This window comes from Candida margitis (assembly GCF_024628925.1).
Source record: "Candida margitis strain CBS 14175 chromosome Unknown scaffold2, whole genome shotgun sequence".
Classification (NCBI taxonomy): Eukaryota; Fungi; Ascomycota; class Pichiomycetes; order Serinales; family Debaryomycetaceae; genus Lodderomyces; species Lodderomyces margitis.
The window spans coordinates 187,458-199,292 of NW_026261802.1; the positions used below are offsets into that span (position 1 = coordinate 187,458).

An 11,835-nucleotide genomic window follows, 5' to 3' on the forward strand; every position below is an offset into this window, starting at 1 on the left:
GTTCAAATGGTGGAGCCTTACACGACGACCACAGTTTGACGAATGTCACTTGCCCCTTTATTCATATACTCCTCGTAAGCTCAACTCATCTATGTGGCTTACAACTAGTAACTGTATCTCTACCTCTCATAACGTCTCATTACCATCACCACCTAAGTTTAATCTTCATCTCTGGAATTCTATTGTTTTGCCACTGTAGAATTTTATTGTCGTGTATTTGCCTTTTGCGACACGTCATTTATTTGAACAACAAACACAACACAATTTTTTATTTCCATTTGCCATCAAAACTGATTTAGATTTCAACAACTCTATCTTATACTTTCTTTCTAAAACACACCCAATTTTTTTACAACAAATACACACCTGAAAATGACAGGAGAGGAAGACAAGAAACAACATTTCGATGCATCTGGAGCATCTGCTGTTGACGACAAAACAGCCACTGCTATTTTAAGAAGAAAGAAGAAAGATAACGCCTTGGTCGTTGATGACGCAACAAATGATGACAATTCAGTTATCACCATGTCATCCAACACGATGGAGTTGTTGCAATTGTTTCGTGGTGACACAGTGTTGGTCAAGGGGAAAAAGAGAAGGGACACTGTATTAATTGTTCTTGCGGATGACGACATGGATGATGGCGTTGCAAGAATCAATCGTTGTGTGCGTAATAACTTGCGTATCAGACTAGGAGACATTATTACTGTTCACCCTTGCCCTGATATCAAGTATGCCAACAGGATCTCAGTATTGCCAATTGCCGACACAATCGAAGGTATTACAGGATCATTATTTGACCTCTACTTGAAGCCATACTTTGTTGAAGCTTATAGACCGGTTAGAAAAGGTGATTACTTTACAGTAAGAGGTGGGATGAGACAAGTTGAATTTAAAGTTGTCGAAGTTGACCCTGAAGAGATTGCCATCGTTGCCCAAGATACGATTATCCATTGTGAAGGCGAGCCTATTAACCGTGAAGACGAAGAAAATAACATGAACGAAGTCGGTTATGATGATATTGGGGGATGCAAGAAGCAAATGGCACAAATCAGAGAGTTGGTCGAGTTACCATTGAGACACCCACAATTGTTCAAGTCCATTGGTATCAAGCCACCAAAAGGTATCTTGATGTATGGCCCCCCTGGTACTGGTAAAACTATCATGGCAAGAGCAGTTGCCAACGAAACGGGTGCCTTCTTTTTCTTGATCAATGGTCCAGAAATTATGTCCAAAATGGCTGGTGAATCAGAGTCAAATTTGAGAAAGGCATTTGAGGAAGCAGAAAAGAATTCACCATCGATTATCTTTATCGATGAAATCGACTCTATTGCACCTAAGAGAGATAAGACCAATGGTGAAGTAGAAAGAAGAGTTGTTTCACAATTGTTGACCCTTATGGATGGTATGAAGGCCAGGTCTAATGTCGTTGTTATTGCCGCCACCAATAGACCTAACTCTATTGACCCGGCTTTGAGGAGATTTGGTAGATTCGATAGAGAAGTTGACATTGGAGTTCCAGATGCTGAGGGTCGTATGGAGATTTTGAGAATCCACACAAAGAACATGAAGTTGGCTGATGACGTGGACTTGGAATCAATTGCATCAGAAACTCACGGTTTTGTGGGAGCCGATATTGCTTCCTTGTGTTCAGAGGCAGCCATGCAACAGATTCGTGAAAAAATGGATCTCATCGACTTGGAAGAGGAAACCATTGATGCCGAAGTTTTGAATTCTCTCGGTGTTACTCAGGAGAACTTTAGATTTGCCCTCGGTAACTCTAACCCATCAGCATTGCGTGAAACTGTTGTTGAGAATGTCAATGTTACCTGGGATGACATTGGTGGTTTGGATAACATCAAGAATGAGTTGAAGGAGACTGTCGAGTACCCTGTTTTGCATCCAGAACAATACCAGAAGTTTGGTTTGGCTCCTACTAAGGGTGTTTTATTCTTTGGTCCACCAGGTACAGGTAAAACTTTGTTGGCCAAGGCAGTTGCCACCGAAGTCTCAGCCAACTTTATTAGTGTAAAAGGTCCTGAATTATTAAGTATGTGGTATGGTGAATCAGAATCCAATATTCGTGACATTTTTGACAAGGCAAGAGCCGCTGCCCCTACTGTTGTCTTTTTGGATGAATTGGACTCCATTGCTAAATCGAGAGGTGGTTCTAACGGTGATGCCGGTGGTGCCTCAGATAGAGTGGTTAACCAATTATTGACTGAAATGGATGGTATGAATGCCAAGAAGAATGTTTTCGTTATTGGTGCTACTAACAGGCCTGACCAAATTGATCCAGCCTTGTTGAGACCAGGTAGATTAGACCAGTTGATCTATGTTCCATTACCGGATGAGGCAGCTAGACTTTCTATCTTGACAGCTCAATTGAGAAACACTCCATTAGAGCCAGGATTGGACTTGAATGAAATTGCCAAAATTACTCATGGTTTCTCTGGTGCTGATTTGAGTTACATTGTACAAAGAGCTGCCAAGTTTGCTATCAAGGATTCGATTGAAGCCCAGGTTAAAGCCAGCAAGGAGAAGGAAGAAGATGTTGAAATGAAAGGTGATGGTGCTGCAGTTGAGGAAGAGGCTGATCCTGTTCCATACATTACTACCTCACACTTTGAAGAGGCAATGAAGACAGCCAAGAGGTCTGTTTCCGATGCTGAACTACGTCGTTACGAGGCATACGCCCTGCAGTTGATGGCTTCAAGAGGTCAATTTACCAACTTTAAATTCAACCAGGGTGGTGCTGCTGCATTTGGCGATGAACAGGAAAACCAAGGAGAGGAAGATGATTTGTACAGTTAGGCCATCGTATATGCTCTTTTGTTAGATTGTACTCAATTAATTGAATTTTGATCAAGAGAAAATAATACACACATTATATATATATATATATAAATCTATAAACATCCTACCTCTTTATAGCGTCGAAGTTGTACATTTTTTTGTTATTCCTTCCATCTGCCTTGTAAGGGTTCTTTTGATTAATTTGATAGCACTCCAATATGCATTGCGTGAGATTGTCAACACTTTGCTGACTTAATTGAAAATGACATGCGATTCGACCTCCCATTAGTTTAACATTGTACTTTTTACCCAACTCAATGAGCAATTTGTCATCCATATGATTCCTCTTTAAATCGATAAATACGAAATTGGTGTCCACGGGAGATTCCAAGAATATTCCGTTGGCTTGACAAAATTCACCAATTTGTTTTGCATAAGCGTGTGATTTCTCTAGTAATGGCATGTGATTCTCAACTGCGTACAAGGCCATGGCTGTCATTATACCTGCTTGCCTTATTCCACCACCATTTTGCTTTTTAAAGTGGTTTGCCTTTCTGATTAGTGTTGATGATCCCACGAGAATTGATCCCATTGGTGCACCTAAGGATTTTGACAAGCAAAGGGAAACTGAATCGAAATAGGAGCAATATTCCATTATGCTGATATCTGTTTTGACGGAGGCATTCCATAGTCTAGCACCATCTAAATGTAATTTTATGTCGTTCTCCTTGCAAAAACGGCTGATTTTAGCAATTTCATCCAATGGCATTATAATCCCATGCAAGGTATTTTCCAACGAAATTACTTTTGTTGGAGCAGCATGGATATCCCCATCATCAAACGTCACATTCAGTACCACATCTTCAAAGGTTAGATAGTTGCCGTTGGCGGGAATAACAGGATGAACCATGGCTTGACTCAATGTTGCCAACCCACCTGCTTCGTGTAAGAAAACATGCGAGCGATGGTCACACAATATGCTATAAGGTGGCTGGTACAAGTTTGCTCGAAGACCAATCTGGTTTGATAAAGTACCTGATGCACAGAAAAGTGCTGCTTCCTTTCCAGTGAGTTCACACATACGAGCTTCCAAGTTTAAAGTAGCCTCGTCTTCGCAGTATACTGAATCACCATAAGTTGCATTCATAAATCCAGCTTCAATCATGGATCTGGTAGGCACGGTAAATGTGTCACTTCTGAATTCATTGTTTGTGGTGAATACTTCTTCTTCGTCAACTGTCATTGTGGATGTGGTGTGCTTTGAATTAGGATAAATTAGTAAAGAGAAATATATATAAAATCTAGCAAGATAAAGACTTGAATGTTTTATATAAATTTTTTCTGAAACGTCTCGTAAAGTCTGTAATTTTAATAGTCACAGATTTTTTTTCTTATTTTTTGGGTGTTCTATTTATTATTATTAATAGTGTCTTTCTCTCTCTCTCTCTCTTTACTCCGAGTGATTTTGCTCAAAATTTCTCGTTTCTGTGCCTCATCATCTTGTAATCCCTTTTATTTTTTTATTATTTATTATTTTTAACCCACTGTGTTTTGTGGCAAAAGGCATTTTTGAAAGTTTATTTTTGAGTAGTTTCAGGGAGGAGAGAGAGAGAAAGGAAGAGAAAGTAGAAGTGGGGAATGCAGTTACAATGAAGGTACTGTACATTAACTTCTTTTCAGTCAAGGATGGGGGGTTGGGGGGACCACCGTTTTTCCAAGTGGATATACCCAACAACCCTTATGATTGCAAAAAAACAAACAAACCCCCCTCATCTATTCGGATTGCTGCAATTTGAATTTCTTTTTTTTTTAGATGCTCTAAAAACAAAATATAAAACGGTCTTAAATGCCGCACAAAATGTACCGAGCATAACCGATGGCAACACAAGGAGGCGACAACTTAACGCTATACACCAGTTTATTGAATCTATATAGGTTAAGCATGCATTGATATTTAATACCAGCTTTAGTGGATTATTGTAGCGGCGTATGGGCTGTGCCGTAAGAGGAGGTCCATCCCTCCTTGAATTATAATCATACTAGTGACACAAAACCAGCTTTTGGAAACGGAAACATAAAGCGAGCTTTGCTACAAAGAGGAGATACATTTTGGCAAGCATTTATTATGTAACATACAAACCCCTCTCTACCTCATTATTTAAACGGCTCCAAGCATGTTCTCATTAAACTTATCTTTTAATTTGTAAAAAACTGAAACCTTGCCCTTTTTGAGACTATTCTAGTTTGGTTGATGAGCAAAGCCCAACGAAGAAAAATCTTCAGATGTTGGCGAGTCATGCTTATTCTGGTTTGATGAGTGCATCGGTTGAAGCAGTGTAAAAGAATGAGAAGCAGAGTTGTTAGCAGTATTTAGCAAATTGATGTGGTCGCCAAAAGGTTGAAATTCTCTAGGTTGAGGCGATGCCGAATGTTGATTATGACCTTGTTGAAGATTGGAATAAAGTTCATTTCTCCATATTGGCGAATTGCTAGACATTGTTGCGCCAAGACCCGCACCTCTTTCATTATGCCAGATGTTTTGTGACGGAGAGACTAGAAACCCATTCTGCATGGTACGACCTGCTGTTGGTTTGGCATATTCATTCAAGGAAGAGCCAGCTCCTGTAGCTTGAGGGTAATTCCACACCTCTGATAAGGATGTAGAGTGACCTCTATTGTAAAATCTTGGCTCCAAGCCTTGCGTTGTTGGAACATGCATTGGTGTTGTTAAATTGCTATACAAAAGCGAATTTTGAGCGACTGGAGACGTCACCTGGTGAGACTGGCCGCTTTGCTGAATATTGTAATTGAAAACAGGTGCATTCTGGTTCGAAGGTTCATTCATTGCAGGATCACTAAAATCAGATTGCAACGGAGAACCAATATTAATTTCTCCACCTCTTGCCATAGCGTTGATTTGCTTCAAGCTAATGTAGGACTGGTCACCATCACGAGATTGAAAATCGTCCATCGCAGCAACTTCTGATACAGGCTGAGGTGGTTGTGGTGGTTGTTGTTGTTGTTGTTGTTGCATGTACAGTTCCTCGTAATAATTATCCTGAGCATATGACGGTATAGATGTTTGTGAGTTTACTGGAATTTTATTCTCGTTATTGGTGTAGACTTGGCCGTAATAGTTGTGAAAAGTATCAACCTCTGGATCTCCATTGGTCCTTTTGCCTTCACTCTTTGCTTGACTAAACTTGGGCTTTGGCAAAGCGTTTCCATATCCGCCAAATTCAATAGATGCTTGGTATTCGTTCAACTTGACTGGCTGGTAACTGTCGTCTTTATTCAATTTGGCAATTTCTAATGATTGGTGAATGGTGACAAAAGTTTTTACTTCCGTCTTGAATGCTGATTTCCACTGGTTTTCAATTTCTTGGTAGTTGTTAATTTCCAACATAATTTCATCTTGCCATGAAGGTATTAATTGAAAGATTTTCAATAATGCGTCAAAAGCATTCTTGGTTAGAGAGCCATCTTTGTTAAAAATGGACGTGTTTAGCAGATGAAGCGAGGTGGACGAGCCATTGGGACCAGGACTTGGCGATGCAGAGTGTTCATTGGTAGGTGTTGATAGATTGTTAAATTGGTCTAAAAGTGGCTTAAGCTTGTTCATCAACAGAACAGTGTCCTTTTTCTCCACTGTCAAACTCTTTAATGACTCTTCGACGCTTTCATACTGCTGTTTGTCCTTTATTAATTGGTGCTGGATTTGTTCGATCTGCTCATTGATTGTCGCTCTCGCTTGTACTTCAAGCGCATTCAAGTGCTGATTCCGTTCTCTCAATTTCTTGATTTTTACATCATTCTCCTGAAATTTGGTATTAAAAATAGCTAATGAATTCTTTATGTTGTTTAAATGTGACATCAATTTTGACTTTTTAAAAGACAAGTTGTTTTTCACCTTTTCCAACGATTTCACATCGCTGTCTTTTTTATTCTTTGAGTCCGTCTCCTCTTCATACTCTGACCTGTAAAAATTTAGCTCCTCCTGTAGAGTAACCTGTTCATCTTTGGCCACCACTTGAAAGCTCTTGTTCTCGGAATTGCACTTTGAAAGCTCATTCTGAGCTTTAATCAAGTAGCTATTCACCAATTTGGGATCTTCAATATCCTTTATTTGTTCAATCGTTATTGCATTCAAGTTTTCGTCACCAACTTTTGACTCAGTAGGCACCGGTTCCAAAAGGTCGGTCTTTTCCACGAATTCCTTCACATCGTCTTTATTCAAAGTCTGCACATAGACAGCCCTCGACTTGGACTTGAAATTTGTTATCGTATTACTGGCAACGACTTCAACGGTGTAAACTTGCTTGGGTTCCAAGTTGTTCAATCTGCAAGACGTCGATGTTAATGTAGCCACCTCTTGCCCATTAATTACAACAATGTAATACAAGTTTTCATCACTGTTCACCTCTATATCCCAGTGGATCACAATCGAAGACTCATTTATTGAGTCTATGCAGATGTTTGGTATATGTGGTATCTCGATATTCAAATCTTGAACGATTTTTTCAACCGGCGTTTGCAATATGGTATAGAAGTGGTATAGTAGCCAGCATACCGAGGGAATGATTGTAATCAACACCTCTAGCATTATTGATTGAGAGGATGGGTGTAAGTAAAGCAAAGAAAATTTTCTGCTTTGCAATATATATTTTCACAGTAAAGAAAAAAAAGAAAAAAAATATATTAGAGAGAGACAAATATATTGATAGATCGTATCATTAATAAAGCTCCTATAAAAACTCATTCTTTTCAGATCAGGATTTGGAGGTCACGGCACCTACTGGCTGAAAACTACTAACCGGCTCCAATTCATCAGTTATCTCTTTGCCCATGGCAATCCTTTCCTGTTCTTCCTGTTCCATTGTCCTGTGCAAATTGAAGAAATGCACCAATAATATAACACCAGCTAAAAATGCAGCACCGGCCACAACGGCGAAAACAACAACCAAATAAGGGTCTTTCAATGCTGGAGTGACTGCCAAACTAATAGCAGCACTAATCGCCATTGTAAATAGAAATAATGCAGTGGTGACTCCTTTCATTGCGGGAGCTGCTCTAGTGTAGGCAAGAGCATAAATAGTGGCCATGGCAAAACATTCAGAAGCACCCGTTAATATGAAAAAGGAAGAAGCCAGCCAAGCACTGATTGGCGATGGCTCAGGACAATTGGTTGAGTGGTTTCCACAAGGTGAAGTTTGGTAGACACGATGTTGCAAAACAGCACCAGCCACTTGAGCCATGGAGGCAATGACAAATCCAAGAAAAACCCTGTGAATTGGTCGAAAATTGATTCTGTATCTTCTTAAAAGTGGATAAATGATGTAATCCAAAATGGGAATTATAACAATGATAGCAAGTGGATTAAAATTGTTAAACAAATCGTTTGGTACCCCAGCTAAATTCATCGCACCAGCTAACGAAGTGGTGACAGAAGACAACCCATTATCAGCCAAGTTGTAGAGAATGAAATAAATGAACAACTTGCATGCATTCAAAGTCTGTTTAACATCAAGAACATGCTGGTCGGTCCAATTGATTGGAGTTTGCTTTTTGGCGTTGAAGTATTCACGACCTCTCGCTTTCATAACGGACGGCTTAGCATAGTCCCAGAAAGTGCCATCGAAAACACGTTTGATGAAATTGCCCGAAAAGGACACGGTAAGAACCTTGATCACGACACCCAATATTGAACCACTTGGCTTCTCAAATACTAACCTTGGCTTAACCCACCAAAATGCAAGTGGCATGAAAAGATAAAGGATCAATGGCACAAAGAAAGCCAACCAAAACCCAACACGTCTAGCACAATAGGAGGTTGCCAATTGAAAGAATGATCCGATATTGATTGACCAATAGAAAACCAAAGTGATACTTTCCAATGTCTTTTCCCTATCGACAAGAACCTTTTCACCACTTTTCAACACCTTCACTCTGTTACCAGATTCTGGGTATTGATCCAACATCAATGGCAAAAGATTCGGCTTGATGAATCCTGATCCAAGTGCCAATGTGAATATTGCAAGAATACAAATTGCCAAACCAGCTTTTCCATTAGTAATGAGACTAGGAGCTGCTGCGACGATGAACAACACATGAGAGACGCCACCAAATACAACCCCCCACTGAATAGTTTTCCATCTTCCCCAAGTAGTATCGGCCAAGTAACCGCCAAACAAAGGCACAACATAAGCTAAAAAGGTAACCAAGTTTGACAAGGCACTTGCAGTTTGTAATCCTCTGTTCAAAGCACCCGCACTTTCACTTCCACTGGTTGACGCAGGGGCACCCCAACCATGAGGGGATTTTTCAGGCAAAGGTCTTTGGATAAAGTTTGTTAAGATACCAGTGACCGAGTAGTAAGAAGCTCTCTCTGAAAATTCCACGACACAAATCAAAATGATTGCAAAATTGATCTTACCTACCACTCTTCTCAATGTTTGCTCTTCAGATTTTGTTGGAACTCGTAACCCTCTTGGATTGTACTCGTCAATAAAATCGTTGCTGTAGTTTTTGGGGTCGTCGTAATCGTATTCTTCATCATCAACAGATGACTGTTCATTTGTTTTGATGTCAACTTTCTGCGCTTTTTCAAAATCACTTGAAATACTTGATCTCATTTTGATACTTTACAGAGAGAGAGGGGTTGCATTCAGAAATTACAACGACGTTTCCTAGTATTTAAACCTTTCATCATTCAAAAACAAACACAGAAATCAGTGTATTGAGAGTAATGAAATTTAGAGATCCTGGAAGATGATAAAGTTATGTGGAGATGGTTTTTATAAATTTCGTGCCGTGCGTAGGTTTCGGCTTGGCTGAACGCAATATCTTGGCGTGATCTTCGTATTTTCTAAAGCTCTGTAGTTTCGGAAAAAAAACTGCATCTGGTGAAAGACCATTGACAGTGACCACATCTGCTACCAAGTACAAGCTATTGCCCACAAATGGGCCCATAGAGCCACTCCCGCCAAATTTGATTTTTCAAGTTACAATTACAAGAGACAAGCCTCTTTCATCAATTTCTTTTACGGCGTTTTCCATTTTGACGTTTGTATTTCTCCAGTCTGATAAGAAATTTTCTTGTCAAAAAAATGATTTTCTCCGTAGACTTTGTGACATAAAAGCTGATAAATGAAACACCTTTTTACATTGTAATCTCACCAGCATCATTTGATGTTGTCTTAGTAACTCAAAAATTCGCTTCATTTCTCACGGATATGCAGAGCGGATACCAAATTAGAAACCAAAAGTCTGTTGTGTGGAGGCGCAAGTTCCAAGAAAAAGTACAAAGATTAGCATTAGGTGCATTTTGAAATTGTCACGTTCTGTGAGCTACCATTCTATTGTTGCAAAATCGTATTTTTTTTTCATTTTTTCTTTACCCCAAGAGAAAACTATAATAAGCAATTTTCATACAATTTCAAATAAAAAAGATATAAACCGAAAAACTTTTTTTAACGAACTTGTCAGCCAACTTTTGGCTAATACTCAAGCGCAATATCAGCAACTCTTTCTGTAACATCCTCCAAATCAATATCAGCAATGGACTTGATAAACACACTGAAATCAATGTTTTCATGAAATCCGGCCAAACCATCCTTGGTATTTAACACTTTTTGCATCAAGTAGGGAGAGTTGGAGAAAGCATACATCCCAACATCAACAGAGGTGTGTTGAATGGAGGCCCAAAAGGTTTCAGCCCGTGAAGCTGTTAAATTAGAAATAGTGGTCAACAAGCTGCTTTCCTTTCCAGCAGCAACCAAATTTGCAATTCTATCAACTTCTTCATCAGTGTAGTTGCCCAAACCTAAGCCTTCTTCAAAGATAGTACTTTTGATAAAGGCAGTTAATTCATCAGTATTTTCTTTGTCTTCAAAATCTGAAATTGCGTTGGACAAGTATTCAGCAGAATGAGTGGCATTTGCAATAGCATCATACGTATCAAATGAATTTGACATAAGATCCAAACCACCAGTTTCGTGATCCGCAGTGGCCATAACAACGGTATCAACATCGGTGTTTTGAATAAAGTTGAAAACCTCAGCAATTGTGTCATCATATTCCAAAGTTTCAGCAACGTGAGCTGGCGAATCATTGGCATGACCTGCATGATCGATTCTCGAAGATTCAATAAGCAAAAAGAAACCTTGGTCGGATTCAGCAGTAGCGTTAGCCAACGCATTTAAAGCAACTCTCGTTTGTTCAACCAAACTTGGGTACTCAGAATCATCTCTGTCAATCCTGTAAGGAAAGTCATCTTCAGCAAACAAACCCAACAACGGCAACTCAACATTTTTGCCTTCATCCAACAAGTCAAAACCAGCTCTATCACTAACATAAGTCCACGTTCCATTATTCTGCACTTCCTCAATCAAACTTCTATTATCCTTTCTCAATCCACCTTGGTCCAAGCCATAAAAATACTCTCTACCACCACCAAGGATCAACGAAGGAACAAATCCTAAGGGATGGATCTCACCAACCATTTGTTCAGCGATCAAGTCCTGAGAAGCTCTGTTCTTGGCATGGGCAAACCAAACAGATGGGGTAGCATCAGTGACGGTTGTAGTAACAACAACACCAGTAGTATAACCTTTTAACTTTAATGCTTCTCCAATGGCACCGGTAGGAAATCCATCAGCATCAACGCTAATTCCTCCATTGTAGGTTTTCTTGCCTGTAGCTAACGCTGTACCAGCAGCAGCAGAATCTGTAATCAAACTAGAGTTAGATCTATGACCTTGCATACCAATCAAATATTTGTCCAACTCCAAGTAGTCATTGATGGGCAAGTCCTCCTTGTATTGTCTAAAGTATCTGGCTAAGGTGACACCACTTGGCCCCAAACCATCACCAACTAAGAAGATGATATTCTTTTTGGAGGGGACCGAGTTGTCAATCGGAGCAGCTTGAATCTCAGAAAAGATGTAGAAGTAAACAGCGAGCGCTAATACGGAAACGTTTAGTAACTTGGGAAAGATGAAAGCCATTGTTGGTTACTGTAAATGAAAAATCATCAATAAG

At 39.6% G+C, this 11,835-nt stretch overlaps 5 protein-coding genes across 5 annotated transcripts; 1 reads left to right on the forward strand and 4 right to left on the reverse strand. All coding sequences in view use genetic code 12, as the record gives it.

Moving 5' to 3' along the window:
* Positions 1–372: 372 nt before the first annotated feature.
* Positions 373–2,814, forward strand: CDC48 (AAA family ATPase; the record flags this gene model as incomplete). The annotated part of the gene is made up of 1 exon (XM_051814178.1): positions 373–2,814. One exon carries the CDS (start codon positions 373–375, stop codon positions 2,812–2,814), a length of 2,442 nt encoding a protein of 813 aa, XP_051672218.1.
* A 106-nt stretch (positions 2,815–2,920) lies between these two features.
* GLY1 (Gly1p) lies at positions 2,921–4,039 on the reverse strand (the record flags this gene model as incomplete). Its single annotated transcript, XM_051814179.1, has 1 exon — positions 2,921–4,039. The coding sequence occupies one exon, from the start codon at positions 4,037–4,039 to the stop codon at positions 2,921–2,923; it is 1,119 nt and encodes a 372-aa protein (XP_051672219.1).
* A 996-nt stretch (positions 4,040–5,035) lies between these two features.
* On the reverse strand, positions 5,036–7,399 carry CANMA_002144 (uncharacterized protein; the record flags this gene model as incomplete). The annotated part of the gene is made up of 1 exon (XM_051814180.1): positions 5,036–7,399. The coding sequence occupies one exon, from the start codon at positions 7,397–7,399 to the stop codon at positions 5,036–5,038; it is 2,364 nt and encodes a 787-aa protein (XP_051672220.1).
* A 166-nt stretch (positions 7,400–7,565) lies between these two features.
* On the reverse strand, positions 7,566–9,428 carry CANMA_002145 (uncharacterized protein; the record flags this gene model as incomplete). The annotated part of the gene is made up of 1 exon (XM_051814181.1): positions 7,566–9,428. One exon carries the CDS (start codon positions 9,426–9,428, stop codon positions 7,566–7,568), a length of 1,863 nt encoding a protein of 620 aa, XP_051672221.1.
* Positions 9,429–10,292: 864 nt separating this feature from the next.
* Positions 10,293–11,801, reverse strand: PHO8 (Pho8p; the record flags this gene model as incomplete). Its single annotated transcript, XM_051814182.1, has 1 exon — positions 10,293–11,801. One exon carries the CDS (start codon positions 11,799–11,801, stop codon positions 10,293–10,295), a length of 1,509 nt encoding a protein of 502 aa, XP_051672222.1.
* Positions 11,802–11,835: the final 34 nt, after the last annotated feature.